This window comes from Ips typographus, linkage group LG6 (assembly GCF_016097725.1).
Source record: "Ips typographus isolate SLU linkage group LG6, UJ_Ityp_2.0, whole genome shotgun sequence".
NCBI classification, from domain to species: Eukaryota; Metazoa; Arthropoda; class Insecta; order Coleoptera; family Curculionidae; genus Ips; species Ips typographus.
Window position 1 is genome coordinate 3,105,721 of NC_138427.1, and position 16,070 is coordinate 3,121,790.

A 16,070-nucleotide genomic window follows, 5' to 3' on the forward strand; every position below is an offset into this window, starting at 1 on the left:
ATTATACCTTGCAACAGTGGTTTTATACCAGGTGTCCAAGAGCACCCTGGACATAGGAGATTAACATGGGAAAACGGTTTTGATTTTTTTGCGCCTGTACGGTTGATTTGATTGAAAAATCGTAATAATGAAAGTTGTAGTACCTATCACGGAATAATTTTCTGTATTTTTTTCATATCTCTAACTTGAGCCCTTTCGTCGTAAAACACGAACAAAAATGCGAAAATTTGAACTTTTTACCTGCACTGTATAAGCGGTTGTCGAGCAACCGTACCAGCAACAATGAAATGTTTACCCGTTGCCCGACAACCGCCTATACAGTGCAGGCCAAAAGTTAAAATTTTCTCATTTTTGTTCGTGTTTTACGACGAAAGGGTTCAAGTTAGAGATCCGAAAAAATACAGAAAACTAGTCCGTGATAGGTACTACAACTTTCATTATTACGATTTTTCAATCAAATCAACCGTACAGGCGCAAAAAAATCAAAACCGTTTTCCCATGTTAATCTCCTATGTCCAGGGTGCTCTTGGACACCTGGTATAGACTATTATACATAAAATCTGCTTAGAATTTTGCGTAGAATTCAAAAATGTAATAATATTCAGGGGTTTCATATAAAAAACACGACTTTTTTCACATTATTCTTCCGTACAGTTTAGGTAAATAAACCACCTTGTCTCTGTCTTTGAAAATGAGGCTTGTTTCCTTAGAAACCAAAGCTCATTGTCAAACAACGCATTTATATGCAATTTAAAGTCTACAACAGTGTTTATTCTTACTTATTTAAGTTAAAAAAACTATTTTAATAATGGATATCACTGAAGATGAACTTCCGGAAGATGTTCTAAAAGCCGCCAACATGGCTAGTTTGCAATTGCGGCCTCTCAAATCGCGAGAAAAATACGAGAAATGGTGCGAACAAAAGGGGATAAAAACCTTAAAGGAAGAGGTACTTTTAGCGTATTTTGTTACTTTAAGCAAAGAATTCAAACCTAACACAATGTGGTCAAAGTATTCAATGCTCAAAAATGTAATAAAAATAAAAAGAGACATCGATATCGGTGAATTTTATCAGCTCACTGCATTTCTGAAAAAGCAGAATGTTGGTTTTAAACCTAAAAATGCGAAAATTTTTACAAAAGAAGAAATATTCAGTTTTATGAACTCCGCACCAGATGAAATTTACCTGTTAATTAAAGTTGCCACTATATTCGGACTTACTGGTGCATGTCGAAGCGAAGAGCTAGCCAATTTAACCACTACAGATATTGAAGACAAAGGAAACCTCATAATTATTAAAATTAGGGATTCCAAAAATCATACAGCAAGAAACTTTATAATATCAGAAGAAGTTCTAACGGAACCTACCTGCAACTGTACAGAAGATACACCGGCCTACGTCCAAAAAAGTCAAACAATCGTTTTTTCCTGGTTTACAGAAAGGGTAAATGTTTTTCGCAAAGTGTTGGAGTAAACAGTTTTGGAAAAATGCCTTCTGAAATAGCTATTTTTTTGAAGTTGCCAAATCCAGAACTCTACACAGGGCACAGTTATCGTCGATCATCGGCAACGTTCCTGGCCGATTCTGGAGAAGGAATCACTGACATAAAACGCTTGGGGGGTTGGAAATCGACTACGGTAGCTGAAGAATACATTGATGAATCCACAAGTTATAAAAAAGGGTTAAGTAACAACATTCTGACCTTCAATCCTAAAGAAAGTGAAGCAGTTCCAAGTACCAGTAGTTTTTTAAATTGATCGCAGATTGCCAACCTTCAGTTGCTCAATCTGCGATCAATTTAAAAAACGCGCCCAACTGTACATTTAACATTAATGTTGTTAATAACAATAAATAGTTATAAGTTGTTGTTTTTAATATCAATAAAAATTAAAAACAAAATGTATAGATATTTCATTCGTAGAAAAAATATTGTTCCTAACACGTGTGCAAAGTAGTTTTCCCGCACTTGAAGCTTATCCGAACTCCGCTTAGCGTCGTTCGTCTAACTGCTTTCGCGTGTGGGAAAACATAACTTTGCACACTGAATAGGAAAACTACTATAACATTCGTCTTAAATAATTGTTTTAATTTTTAAAACAGTTGTTTAAAATTTTTTGTTATTTTATGTAACTATTAATAAAACGTACTAACAAACTAAACTAACGTTTATTTAAGCAGTTTAAATAATTGGGAAGGTATTACTCACAGAGGTAACTAAAATATTCCAGTATTAACAAAATTCCTTTGTTTATTACTGTACTACTGTAGCCATGTACAGCAATTACTGCAATGGGAAATGCAATACATTAAGCAACATCTTTTTCCCAATTCTGTACTAATAATGTGAGCTGACACAAGCTCTTTGACTACTACATGGGTAAAACAACGTAAAATATGAAACAACTATATTTAATAAATTAATATATTCTTTCATTAGCTGACCATTCTTGGCACAAAATGTAGGTCTAGGTGATTTGTAGTTTTCATTGAAAGACTTGAAGTCAACTTGAACTCCTCTACTGATTTATGTTTGGAAAAAATTCGAAAATTCCTCACTACATTAGCTACGGTGATTTTCATTAAAACTATTGCCATTCTTTGCCCTAAAAACTATTTTGTTAAAAGTGTTCTAAACCGAGAACTTGTGACTCACCAATGCAGTTTCTGGCTCCGTCAGAAAATGGTAAATACGATCCTGGAACAATTTTATGTACATTTTCAGGTAGGAACCTGTTGGGATCGAATTTCAACGGATCTTTCCAGTAATCTGGATGTCGATGGATGTGGAAGATGCTTATGATAATGTTAGCACCTTTAGGTAGGACCTTATCTCCTAAAATATTGCATTACAAGAAGCTAGTTATGAATAAAGTTAAATTACCAAGATCAATATCATCATCACAGTATCTCCCAACTCCTGGAATCGCTGGTAAGATTCGCATTGTTTCGGAAATTACAGCTTCAGTGTAAATCAATTTTGGTAAGTGTAAGCTGTCTATGTCATGGTCTCCAATTACAGCCATTACCTCGTCAAATACCTTTTGCTATAAGTTTACAAAATGCAACTTTAAGTTGTAATGTCAATAAGGGACTTACTTCAATCTCTGGATACATGCCGAGTAAGGTAAAACAGAATGAAAGAGTATGACCTGTTGTGTCCGTAGCCTATTAAAAGACTGACAATTAAGAGTTAATGATGAAGTATTAAAAACTTACTGCAGCTGCAAATAACGTAAATTCTTCAAATATATCTGATTCTCTTATAGCATTATATCTGTCATTTAATAAAAGCTCCACTAATGTGAGGTCAGTTTTCTGATCGACAAACTCTGCAACATCCATTTTTAGAACACTTCGAACTTAATTTTGATTAATAACTAACCGGGTAGATTAGCCATTTGGTGTTTCTTCTTTATCAAAATGGTCCTTAAAATTCGCTTTATTTCTTTGGTATATTGTCTCAGTTTGGCACCTGGTGGTGATCGAATCCATACTGAAACTGGTATAATTGGGTTGGCCAACAGCTTGACAAACTCATCTTGCATTCTAGAAATAAATTATTTCTTTAATTATTATTCAGAATGTAATGTTTCACTGCAAAAGTTTTTCCTTACTTGTCTTCTAATTGTGCAAACTCACTCAATTCTGATTCCTGTATATCTTCTTTCATCCATCCAATTGAGGTCACTGTAATTCTGTAATATTTTCACTGATTTCACTGTTAAAAATACTTACAAAAAAAGCTCATAAAAGCAGGAACGTTGAAAAACTTAAAGTGATCATCTTCTGGTCGTTTAGTCGTCAATCGTTGTAGCAATAAGCAACTTTGTTGATACATTGTAGAAACAAACTGGTTGATCATTACAGTATTGAAAGCTGAACGAAGATAACGTCGTCGACCTTTCCATTGATCTCCTACCAATTTAATTTTATTTCACTAAACTAAATTCCACAACAAGGAACTCACCTGGTATAAGAAGAATGGAGTTTCGAAAAATGTAATGAATATCACCATAAATTTGTGCTTTATCCAGACATTTTGGGTGATTTAACACAATTTTAGCTTCGTCAGCACTGTCGGTTATATAGTGATATTTGTGTCCAAACCAAGCATTAAATGGGAATCCAAAACATTTTTTTACGTATATTCCGAAAGATATCATGTTTACTAAAAACAAGTTGCTTACATTATTGCTACAGTATAATACAAAATTTCATCCTATTCACACAATGAAGCTTATTTTGTCACTTAAACAACCATTTACTTTACTTACTAATAAGTAATAAAAAATACTGACCTTTTTGTCCTGTTAAAATAAACAAGTAGATATTTCCAATAAATGGAACTAACGGTAAAAATCTTCCATTTTGAGCACAGGCAAACTTGAAAACTCGATACGATCTTGAAATTATCCATAAATAGTAAGCTAATGTACTAAGAAGATACACGACAAAAAAAACGGTAAAGCAGCCACAACATATTCACATTCTTTGATTTATAGGGACAATTAGTTAATCAATCAGCATTATTTGAGACACTTTTTGGCTAGGTTTGATGTTTACTATTAACTGGCTAGATTAACAATGACTACAAAATGCAAACTCTAGTCCAGTTTAATAAAAAAATAATTAATCAGTAGTTGGAAAAAGATTAAGAAATTTTATGATTTGCATTTACGTTGCTGGGAAATTACAACAAAAAAACTAAACCGACTTGTAATTATTTATTAAATTGAAGGTTGATATATTGGTGCACAATTATTATATAATTCTATCAATGACAACTTGTGGTGTTAACCGCACATGCCAGTTGATCTGGTGATAATAATTATCATGGCTAAGCAAAAAAAAAAACGAACATTATACAAAAATGTTTCATTGTTAATAAATTCAATCACATATATAATCTGACATGTTACAATTTGCTTATATTAAGCCAACATTCTTGGTTCAAAACGCAGGTCCATGTGATTCCTTGTTTTCATTGAAATGCATGAAGTCAACTTGAACTCCTTTACTGACTTATGACTGGAATAAATTCGGAATTTTCTCACTACATTGGCTACTGTCATTTTCATCAAAACCATTGCCAGCCTTTGACCTACAATTTTCTTACGTAAACTCATTTTAAGGTGACCCACTGACTTACCTATGCAATTTCTAGGCCCACTGGAAAATGGTAAATACGATCCTGGAATGATTTCTGGCTGGTTTTCAGGTAAAAATCGATTAGGATCGAATTTCAACGGGTCTTTCCAATAGTCTGGATTGCGATGTATGTGAAAGATGCTGATGAAAACGTTAGTGCCTTTAGGTACGACTTTATCTTCTGCCATATTAAAACCATTACTTATGGAAAAACATTTTAAAATGATAAATTACCAAATTCAATATCATCACTGCAGTATCGACCAATTAAAGGAACTGAAGGTAGAATTCTCATGGCTTCAGAGATTACAGCTTCAGTGTAGATCAGCTTTGATAAATCTAAAGTGTCGATTTCGTTGTCTCCAATCGCGGACATTACCTCATCAAAAACTTTTTGCTGTTAATTTAAGTGAGGTTAAAACTAATCCACGTTCAATAAAAAAAAAACTAACTTGAACATCTGGATGCATGCCAATTAAAGTGAAAGTAAATGCTAATGTGTGTCCTGTTGTGTCTGTAGCCTAAAACGTAAAAAATTAACAATTTTAATCTAGCAGAACAGCTAAACTTACAGCAGCAGCAAATAAAGTAAATTCTTCAAATACATCAGATTCTTCCATCGCTTCGTAACCATCACTTAGGAGGAGTTCAACCAAGGGAAGATCGCTCTTCTTATCAACGAAAGCTGAAAAAACAACTTATTTAAAACTCGGTTAGATTTCAGCTTGTGACTTACAGGCAGCTTTATCAATTTCTTCTTTCTTTTTGATTAAAATGTCTTTCAAAATCCGTTTTAATTCCTTGTTACATTCCCGCAGTTTTGCACCTGGTGGTGTCTTAATCCATACTGAAGCAGGTATCACTGGATTGACTAGTAACTTTATAAATTCATCTTGAACTCTAAATAGTTTTAGGAAAATTTTAGTTTCAGTGAAAATTAGTTGAGTAAATGGTTCTTACATGTCCACCATATGAGCAAATCTGATCAGTTCTGAGTCTTGTATGTCTTCTTCCATCCATCCTATTGATGTCACTATAATTTTATTAGCATATAATAACAATACAACGGTATAGCTGAATGCTTACAGAAAAAGCTCATAAAAGCATGAGTGTTGAAGAATTTAAAGTGATCATCTTCCGGTCGTTTTGCCTTGATTCGATCAATTAATAGACAAGTTTGTTGATACAAGGTAGGAACAAATTGATTCATCATCTCAGTGTTGAAAGCAGTGCGTAAATAACGTCGACGACCTTTCCATTTCTCTCCTACAAATTGCAAGGTTAATTCATATTCACTATGTAAACAAACTCACCTGGTATAAGAAGAATGGAATTTTTAAATATGTATTGCACATCCCTGTAAAGTTGCGCTTTATCCAGACATTTAGGGTTATTCAATACAACTTTGGCGTCTTCAGCACTTTTACTCATATAGTGACATTTGTGGCCGAACCAGTAAATAACAGGCATTCCAAAAAATCTTTCAGCGAACAATAATGAACTTAACATATTCACTGGAAAAAAAATTAAATTATATACCTAATCTAAATAGTGTTTTCTTAGAAGTAAATTAAGTGAGACTTAAATACTAAAAAATAATTACGTATCTAGGACAGTAGATAACTTAGGGTTAAACTTCATTTAAATTCAGCTGGTTAAAGTAATTTGGTTTTTTTTGTGGTTTGGATTTAACACAGAATAGACATTAAAGAATTATTTGCAAAACATTGATAATTTCAACCAAACTAATACTAAATGGATAACAACCATTATTAGGCCAACTTTTTAAAAGGGTCAATTGTAAATTTAGACTCAAAATAATTAATGGAGTTAATGATTAGTATTAATGTTTCAAACAATTAAAAAATTAGCAGGATAAATTTAACAAATGAAAATTGCGTCGATAATGACGTCAAAGGTAAATGTGATCTAATTTGTCCATCCAATTGTTAATATTTCAAAATGTGTTTCAGTGTTCAAAATTAATTAACTGATTATTAATAGGGTGTATGCGCAAAAAACTCACTAAGGTTTACGTAACGTTAAACTGTCTGCAACAGGATTTATTTTCTTCGTCACCACTTTTCTTTCACTACGTTACTAGTTATGGGTTTAAAAAAAATACCCGATTTGCATTCGGTTTGCTACTAGAAAGGCTGGTAATTACTGATTTTAACCAAGGTTAATATTCTAGTGAACAATTATTATTATTGAATTTTTCTTATGTAATTTTGTTTAAGTTTAGCGTGTACCTTTGTCTGTCTGGCTGTTAATCTTTTGTTAATAACTTAATGGAAAAAATGTACCTAATACTGGTTAACCTCTTCTGTTTTAGTAAAATTGGTTTGACTGTAAAAAATATTGTCAAATTGTGATTTTGTTACTGTTACTGATTGCTTTCTTAAATTTTTACTATAAAAAATACTAGTAACTTTCTATGTAAAACTGGAAACTTGACATATCTATGTGGTAAAACAACTCTTTGAGCTTTGTTCTCTTTTGAATTAAAAAAACACTTTTTTAATGGTATTTTTTGCTCACCTTTGATTCCAGTAAATAATGCGATGTAGGCATTTCCAGTAAAGGGTAGAAGTGGCACCCATCGTGCTTTCTTATTAACACCCCAATAGAACCGATATATTTTAAAAAACTTTAGAAACACAAACAAATTATAAAAAAACGTTATGATAACTGCTAAGCAGGCTAGTTTGACTGCAAACACCCACATGTTTTCTACAAATCATGATAAGAACTAAATGGTCGTGTGCCATTTTAAATATACTTAAAACTGATACGTCATTATGCCTATTAACACCGCTGCCATCATCATTAGTAGACAACGATATGCTCATTAATTGGATTAATTATCCATTTCCTTTAATTTTTAGCTTCATTGACTGACATTGACGTAAAACCACTAAAATGGTTGCGCAACCTGTAGTTCATGGTAATTCGGTATTAAATTTATGCAATCAATATTGTACCTACGTTTTCGTGCAATATCCCTAAAACGCACCAAATGGTCTTGGCTTTTCCCCAGGGAGCAGTTGCTCCTTTCTTTTATTTCAATTAAATAGAAGCTCGAGGGCGATGCCATGGACGTGACTCAAAATACAAATTGGATCCGTATTGTTTTGCGGAAATAATTGGACAAAACTTTCGGTAATATCGGGGCACACCGGCTGAAAATCGCAATAAAAAGGTCGAACGAAACGATTTTAAGGGTTCCACGACATGTGCAACCCTAATTTCCAAGTTCGGATAAATTTTATTTGTATGGTACATCTGCTCATCCACAAATAGCAACGTATTGTTCAGTCCAATTATTTATATGTACAATATGTTTTTTAGTTCTCAACGAATAAGAGAATAAGACATATTTATACTAAAGAACCATAACCATATCAGCTGAAAAAAATAAGAGTTTTTGAGTTATCTAGCAAGAACTAGTTTGAAGCAACAAATGTTCAATTCAGTTGAAATTTGAACACTCTGTAACTCGGTTATTTTTGGGAGTTCAAGGAGGTGAAACCACTCAAATTAACAGTCTTGAGCTCGTTTTTTTAGGGGTGTTAAGAACAATGTTCTATCTGAAAAATTGCGTACCGGGTGACAAACAGCCACCTACCATATTTTTCATGCACACCCTGTATACTGGTAGTTTAAACGGTCCTGCAAACTTAGGGTGTTGGGTTAAGAGGTTGATTAGAAACATTTTTAGTCTCTTGACATTTTTTTGTAACTTTCACCGTTTTCCAGTTATTTAAGAAAAACCGGTTAAAATTTGAACACGGTTTAAAGGACAGTCAGGAACTAATCGCCTGTAAAACCTACTTGTAGTAAGAAAATGATTGTTTTCAGCACATTTTTGGAATCCTTATAAAATTTTCTATCCGATAACCTGAAACAACACTACAGAATTTGGTACAGTCAGCGAGAAAAACGGTATCAAAGTTTAAACTGCCAGAAAAACTGTTTGAAAAAACAGTTAGGGACAAAATAGTTTGTCAACCTTACTTAGAGTAAGAAAATGATTCTTTTAAGCATATTTTTAGAATCCTCATTAAATTTCCTATTCAATAACCTAAAAAAAAATCTACAAAATTTGGTACAGTCAGGGAGAAAAGTGGTGTATTTGTAATTACACGTCCCTAGTAGTAGGCAAAGTTATGGAAAGAGTTATAAGTTCGATATTTGTGAAGTTAGATTTTATCGACTTTATGTAAAATATTTCCTAACCTAACATAATATCAACATGAAAATTGAAGGAAAAAAATCATTTAAGGGACTAGAAAGAAAGTGTTGTGGCAAGTTATAATTTTTTCTAATGAAAACTCATATAAACTGACTATAACATAAAATTGTTCTTATCCTGTATCGTCAAAATGCAATAAAATCTCTGTAAATAAAGTGAAAGTAAAAACAAAATTGCAATATAAAATGAATGGGTTAAAAACTTAAGTAATCATTAATATTGCTATTACTTGTCACCAGTGTGTAACTCATTTTTACGTTGATTAACCTTGGTTAGGTTAGGTTAGGTTGATTAGCATTAATGCAAACCTCTTGGGTTATATGGAACGTTTCATTAAAGCCCTCATCAGGGTTTCATGTGTATGTAGACTAAATTTCCCTTGAGACACTGGCTTTTATGTAGTTCAGTTTTATTTCATTAGGTTCAAATGAACTTCAAATAATAATATAAAATATGTGAATTGTTAGACAGTAATGGAAGGAAAAAAAGGGATTATAACATATAATGTAAATGTGGCAAAGGGATAAAACAAACCGAGTTTTCCGCCTCTTGGGAAATTTACCTAATGATAAAACTTTACCTTGTTTACGTTGAGTGCTACTTTGAACTGAAGCTTTTTATGCCAAAAATGTGCTTTCAATCTTCAAGTAAATTGTGCTCTCAATAATCAGACTTTTAGACTGGTTTGGAGTATTAGAAACTTTTTGGAAGTAACCAAACGAGTGATAGCTTAAAATAGCATCCGGTAAAAGAAAACAAAAATGCCAACAACTGAAACTTTTAACAGCTCTGTCGCATTTGATTCTCTATAGAGGCTAAAACCCATTTTGTCTAGATTTACTTCAATCAAAATCGAGAAAACTTTTATGCCCCCGAGGCGTCAGTTCGACACACGCCCCGAAAGTGAAAAATGATGTTCTTCGGTTCTTTGCGCCGGATAAAGTTTCATTTTCAAAACTACTTTTAAGATTATGTTTAGCACATTTTACTGGTGACAAGTGATACTGTAAAACGGGATGTGATAATGCCTCTTCAATAAAAAATTAATGCTTTTTCTATGTTCATAGTTAACATAAGAATAATTTTACTCAATTTTGTTTCCATGGTGGTCTTGGACGTTATAATAAAAAAAAGTGTTTATTCAGCCAATATTTTTTAAAACTTATCAGTTTCTCCTTATCTCAGAAAATCTGAAACTTTTGCAATTTTCTCCTGGAAAAGTGCATAGCAAGATATTTAGTTTTTGTGTAAGCTCCAATTATTAAATTAAGAAAGCTAATACTTGTCTCTAGAAAATTAATCTTATCTCTAGCATTTTCACTGATTTATTAATGTGAATGATAACATATTTTTAAATCTGAAGGTGTGGAAAGTAAAAAAATATTCTGTTAATCAGTGCTAAACAGTTTTTGAACATATTAAGATGCTAACTGCCATAAAAGCAATACTACTGCTTGCATCCATACAAATAGTGCAGTGCTATGACATTTTAGTGTTGTTTGGTTCTAAAGGCAGAAGTCACTATGATGTGTTTAAGCCTTTGTTTCAAGAATTAGGAGAAAGGGGGCACCACCTTACCGTAATTAGTCATATAAACTCTGAAGGTATGTCATAATATTTAATGACAAAAATCACACAAAATTTTGGAATTCAAGTTTTAAGTTTTAGTTCAAGTTTAATATGATATTCTGAAGTTCACGTGACGTTAAGATCTAATAAGTGTCACGAACTATAATACGATACTTTAAAGGTCACGTGACAAAGTTTTGGTGCTAAAATCTTTTTTTTATTCACACTTGAAAACCCTGTATATCCGTAACGAAGCAACTTTGGAGTTTACATAGTAAACTTGAGTTATTTTTTTCAAAGCCTGAAATATGCCGCAATTATCGTGAAACACCCTGTACATGGAAATTCTAAACTAAGTTACAGTAACGTCACAAATATCAAAAGTTGATGTCATTTTGACAGTTGTTGAGTTGTAAAGTATCATTCACATAACTTTGACCATCCTCTAGACTTTGAGTATTTGTTTCAAAAAAGATAATTAGGTACAAACTGAACAGACATTGAACAGTTACTTGACAACAAAAATACGCATGTGTCAAACATCTGAAATGGCTCTCCTTATTGGTTGCTTGTATTAAGGTGGTAAAATTTAAGAGTAAAAGCTAAAAGCTATTAATTCCGCAGTATACAAGTGTGAACAGTACATTAATTTATAATGTATCTAACCTTTAGCAAGTTTATGTGAATGATGCTTAACACTGTCCAACGTAATTTTGGTGGATTTTTAGAAGCAATTTGATATTTCAGTCATTATTTCTGATCACCCTGTACATTAAATGACCCTCAGCTGCAGTTTTAGATTTACCTACTTTAGTCAACGAGATAATGATACAGTAATTAATCATTTATTGCACACAAGATTAAGTTTTATCATATGAGAAGGTCAGATAGTGGAATCCTACAACAATTCGGTCTAGGTTATTTATAATTCCGGTCTCGCAATAACAGTACCAAACATTTTATCGTCGGTGTAAGATGCACGCTATAAAAACCGTAGCATTTCTGCTTTTATTAGTGGAAATAGTAGGATGTATCAATATTTTAGTGATATTCGGACATCCAGGCAAAAGCCACTACGACGTGTTTAAGCCATTATTTCAAGAACTAGGCGAACGTGGACATCACATTACCATAATAAGCCATGTAAAAACTGAGGGTATGTTGTAATGCTATAACAGTAACTTAATTAATTAATTATACGCTATGAATGAAAGTATGCTTTCCGTCATGTGTTTAGATAACACTTATTTTCAAGGTAAGAGAACGTTAACCTTTGGTGCTGTCTGTATATTGAAACAGTTCGGTTAAAAGCGTAAAAAATAAAAAAAACTTGATTGTCATTACTTAACAGTTTAATTTGGAAACCAAATGATGGTCAATTAAATGATCATTTGTCTACAGGTGATATAAAAAATGGGAAGGACGTTTTACTAACTGACAAGCCTATGGTTAACATTTTGGACCTAAGCATGTTTCCTGGCAATCGACTTCAGAAATTTATGGAAACCAACCTTATCGCAGAATTTGCAACCCCCACATGTGAAACATCTTTGCAAAGCAAAGCTTTGCATAAGTTTTTGCGAGAGGATCATCATTTTGATATAATTTTAACTGAATTCTTTAACACAAACTGCTTTTTCGGTTTGATTGACAAGTACAAAGCTCCCTTCATTGGTGAGTTGCTTCCAACTAGGCCAAATTATAGTTTTAATAAGTTTTGTTAAAGGTTTATCGTCCTGCTACGTAATGCCCTGGCATTCTGATTGGTTCGGATCACCAGTGAATCCATCCTACATCCCATCATTGTACATGGCTCATCCAACCCCAATGACGTTTTTGCAAAGGGCTGAAAACACTTTAATGCATTTAGGTTGGTGGTGGATTAGTCAGTTCTTACTGAGCATCTGCACAAATTTCAGTTGGACTGGCTTGGTACAAGTTTTTTATGGAACGACCTGGAAGGGAAATGTCCCTAAAATATACCGGATTTGAACCTGTGGATCCTCACAACGCCAGTCTTTTTCTTATGAATACTCATCATTCTTTACACGGTGTACGGCCGCTAACACCTGCCATGGTTGAAGTTGGAGGAATTCATGTAGATGGGAGAACACCAAAACCATTACCAAAGGTAGAATTTACTGACCGAAGTAGACATTTTTAGAGGAAAACAGTAACTGTAAACTCTTTTTACATACAAAATCTTAAAAAAAATTAGCTCTCTCTTTCTTCTTTGATTTAAATTCGAGCGGTATGGCGGTTACTAATCAAGTTTGGAAAATATAATCGGATTAAAATTTTCAGGTTGTGGAGAAATGGACAAACGAGTCAACTTCAGGACTAATCTACTTTAGTTTAGGATCTCTAGTCAAAGGCCACACTTTTCCGGAGCGGCAACTTAAAGCTTTCCTGAAAGTATTTGCGAAACTTCCGCAAAAGGTTCTGTGGAAATGGGAAACCGAAACGATGGAGGGCAAACCCGATAACGTTATGTTGATCAAATGGGCTCCGCAGTTTGATATTTTGTGTAAGTTGGCATTTATGTTTTCATGTCATCAGTGTTCAAAATTTCAAAGACAAACAGAAGTAATTTTTTGTGACCTAAATTCAAACTAAAAAGAAATGAGAATAAAATTTTAAGTCAGGCTCGCAGTGATTAATCAGAGGTACCAATTAAGTACCTTTTGCTTCTAATACAGCTCAGCACCTGATAAATCGTTTACTTTGAATCTAGTTGAGCTTAAATAGTTACTTGTTTGCTTCAGTTTTGAGAAAATAACCGGTTTGATTGTTACGTGATGAACCGGATTGAAAATTACGTGATATTTTGAAGTTGCAAATGGTCACGTGACTATTTTCAATTATCAAAACGAACCTGAAGATCGCGTGACCGTTTCAGAGTCAAATAATTTTTGTTCAGTTTTTCAGTTTTTTATTTCAGTTTAAACCGATATTTTTAAAGTAACGTGACTCTTTTTACATTGAAAATGGTCACGTGACTATTTTTCAGACTCTTACAGATTAAAAATGTAATCCATAATGTCACGTGACAATTTTAATTGGCAAAATGTTATTTGAAGGGTCACCGACCGATTTTCAGTTTAAACTGATTTTTTTAAAGACACTTGGTTTTTACAGTGAAAATCTCGATGAAAATGGTCACGTAACGATTTTCAATAATCAAATTGATTTTTAAAGATCACGTGATTTTTTTTAACGTCAAAACAGAATCCTGAGTGTCACGTGACCGTTTTAAGTTTTAAAAAATACACTGAAGTACGTGACTATTTTTAAGGTCAAAATGTCATTATTAACGTCACGTGACTTTTTTAAGGTGGAAATGGTCACGTGACTATTTTGAATCATAAAATTTAATTTTAAAGGTTTTAAAGGGAATGAGCACTGATTAATTGATTGACATTTCCTGTATTGCTCGTCTCCTACCATATCTAGGTCATCCTAATACGGTTCTGTTCATTTCCCATGGTGGCCTTCTGGGTACCACAGAAGCGGTACATTGTGGGGTTCCAGTTTTGGTGATGCCCCAATTTGGTGACCAACCACTAAACGCTGAAGCGTTGAAACGTCACGGTTCCGGCGTTATTTTGAAGCTTCAAGAAGCTACTGAAACCAGTATTAGTGAAGCTATTAAACAGGCTATGAGGCCAGAGTAAGGGATAGAAACAAATGTAATTTCTGGTACTAATTTCTGGTGCTTTTTAGAACTAAATTGAATGCCAAAAAACTGTCTGAACGATTTAGAGACAGATTAGTGTCACCCATAGACACTGCAGTGTACTGGATTGAACATATTGGTAAAAATAGGGGTGGACAACATATGAGATCTTTGGCAATTGATATGCCATTTTATCAATATTTTCTTCTGGATGTGATAGCTTTCTACTTTTTTATTTTAATTAGTTTAGGTTATGTTTTGTGTAAAGGGTTTGCTGTGCTACGTAGGCTTTGTTCTAGAAAACAAAAAGAGAAATCTTCTTAATTTTGTACCTGAATAATAATTAAACCAATACAAAGTTTTTCCCTGACTAATAATACTACCAAAGTGAATTTTTACGTTTTAATAAACTGGAGCAAAGTGGGGGGTTTAATGTGGACGCTAATGGAGGCAAAACATAATGGAGAACAGTTGTAAAATTTTGTTTTGTAACTGTGGAAACATCCCGTAAGTTTTGAACCGCTTTCACAGAAACCCTCGAGTTCCAAACCGCTGGCAACCGAAATTTTATTAGGCTAAGTTAGAAATGAAATTATTAAACTTTTATTAAATTTTAGTAGGTGGACAAGAAAAAGCTTGTTTACTGCTTTTAAACAAAAATTTGAAATATGTTTTGGCAAATAATTATTTAATCTCAAAGGTTTTCGGTGTTAAATATTCCGTTTGAAATGCTAATTGTGATAATAAAAGTTTTGAAACTGCGGTATGCTTTGAACTAAAGTTGCCTGAATATTTTAACCGGCACTTTGTAGCAAAAGCTAACCAAAAATTAAATTTTTACGTGTTCACGATAAGAATGTAACAATGTGGAATCGTTAATGCCATAAAACACTGATTTAATTCCGGTCTGTCCAAAACGTATATAAATTGAGGCAAAGGAAATTTTCTCCAGCTTAAATTTACTTGCTGGATCCAAGAAAATACATTCTGGAACCAATCCAATAAAGATTTGTGGTCGCCGTTAAGACCCGCAATTATTTTTATATCAAAGTTGTGTTTTATAGTTGGACTTTATTTTATGTTTCCTGAGATTTACAGTGCAATTGGATAAGTATTGAGTCGTACGGACGTTTTATCCATGTTTTACGGTCTTATCCTCTAAGATTTAGCGAGTAGCCAGATTATTTTGGATTTGACGTTCTGCAATTTATAAGGATTGTCACATTCCACTAATTCCAAATTCTATTTAACGATCATAAAAGAGGGGGTGAATTAGGAGTACGGAAGTCTAATATTTAATCCCACCGCATATAGAGGGGCCTTTAAACTATATTTCCTGGCTCTGCCTGTATTACATTATTCGTTGGAAATCCCATGCTGACTATATGTGGTGTGGGTTGATATATAGCGTGTCGTATATC

General features: G+C 33.3%; 3 protein-coding genes across 4 annotated transcripts; 1 reads left to right on the top strand and 2 right to left on the bottom strand.

Annotated features, from left to right (window-relative positions):
• Nucleotides 1-2,409: 2,409 nt before the first annotated feature.
• Nucleotides 2,410-4,587, bottom strand: LOC145730132 (cytochrome P450 4C1-like). Its single transcript, XM_081981151.1, has 10 exons — nt 4,300-4,587; nt 3,969-4,169; nt 3,737-3,916; nt 3,616-3,688; nt 3,384-3,547; nt 3,218-3,330; nt 3,098-3,166; nt 2,883-3,045; nt 2,655-2,834; nt 2,410-2,604 (listed from the first exon to the last, which is right to left on the bottom strand). The coding sequence occupies exons 2-10, from the start codon at nt 4,162-4,164 to the stop codon at nt 2,435-2,437; spliced, it is 1,308 nt and encodes a 435-aa protein (XP_081837277.1). The 5' UTR covers nt 4,165-4,169; nt 4,300-4,587; the 3' UTR covers nt 2,410-2,434.
• Nucleotides 4,588-4,711: 124 nt separating this feature from the next.
• On the bottom strand, nt 4,712-7,904 carry LOC145730128 (putative cytochrome P450 4d14). Its single transcript, XM_081981146.1, has 10 exons — nt 7,691-7,904; nt 6,463-6,663; nt 6,236-6,415; nt 6,110-6,182; nt 5,886-6,049; nt 5,722-5,834; nt 5,602-5,670; nt 5,384-5,546; nt 5,151-5,330; nt 4,712-5,102 (listed from the first exon to the last, which is right to left on the bottom strand). Exons 1-10 carry the CDS (start codon nt 7,875-7,877, stop codon nt 4,933-4,935), a joined length of 1,500 nt encoding a protein of 499 aa, XP_081837272.1. The 5' UTR covers nt 7,878-7,904; the 3' UTR covers nt 4,712-4,932.
• Nucleotides 7,905-10,812: 2,908 nt separating this feature from the next.
• LOC145730155 (UDP-glycosyltransferase UGT5-like) lies at nt 10,813-15,010 on the top strand. 2 transcript variants are annotated; one of them, XM_081981196.1, is made up of 7 exons: nt 10,813-11,008; nt 12,375-12,647; nt 12,700-12,843; nt 12,893-13,104; nt 13,278-13,500; nt 14,427-14,643; nt 14,697-15,010. In XM_081981196.1, the coding sequence occupies exons 1-7, from the start codon at nt 10,828-10,830 to the stop codon at nt 14,971-14,973; spliced, it is 1,527 nt and encodes a 508-aa protein (XP_081837322.1). In that variant the 5' UTR covers nt 10,813-10,827; the 3' UTR covers nt 14,974-15,010. The 2 variants fall into 2 exon arrangements, with proteins under 2 accessions (XP_081837322.1, XP_081837321.1); XM_081981195.1 differs by lacking the exon at nt 10,813-11,008 and adding an exon at nt 11,901-12,129.
• Nucleotides 15,011-16,070: the final 1,060 nt, after the last annotated feature.

Coding starts and splice junctions, on each gene's coding strand:
- LOC145730128 (XM_081981146.1), bottom strand. CDS start 7,877: ATGTGGGTGTTTGCAGTCAAACTAGCCTGCTTAGCAGTTATCATAACG. Junction 5,331..5,383: donor CAGTGATGATATTGAATTTG/GTAATTTATCAT, acceptor TTAATATGGCAG/AAGATAAAGTCGTACCTAAA. Junction 5,103..5,150: donor TGGGCCTAGAAATTGCATAG/GTAAGTCAGTGG, acceptor AGAAAATTGTAG/GTCAAAGGCTGGCAATGGTT.
- LOC145730132 (XM_081981151.1), bottom strand. CDS start 4,164: ATGATATCTTTCGGAATATACGTAAAAAAATGTTTTGGATTCCCATTT. Junction 3,689..3,736: donor TGCTTTTATGAGCTTTTTTT/GTAAGTATTTTT, acceptor ACAGAATTACAG/TGACCTCAATTGGATGGATG. Junction 2,835..2,882: donor TGATGATGATATTGATCTTG/GTAATTTAACTT, acceptor GCAATATTTTAG/GAGATAAGGTCCTACCTAAA.
- LOC145730155 (XM_081981196.1), top strand. CDS start 10,828: ATGCTAACTGCCATAAAAGCAATACTACTGCTTGCATCCATACAAATA. Junction 13,501..14,426: donor TCCGCAGTTTGATATTTTGT/GTAAGTTGGCAT, acceptor TACCATATCTAG/GTCATCCTAATACGGTTCTG. Junction 14,644..14,696: donor AAACAGGCTATGAGGCCAGA/GTAAGGGATAGA, acceptor GGTGCTTTTTAG/AACTAAATTGAATGCCAAAA.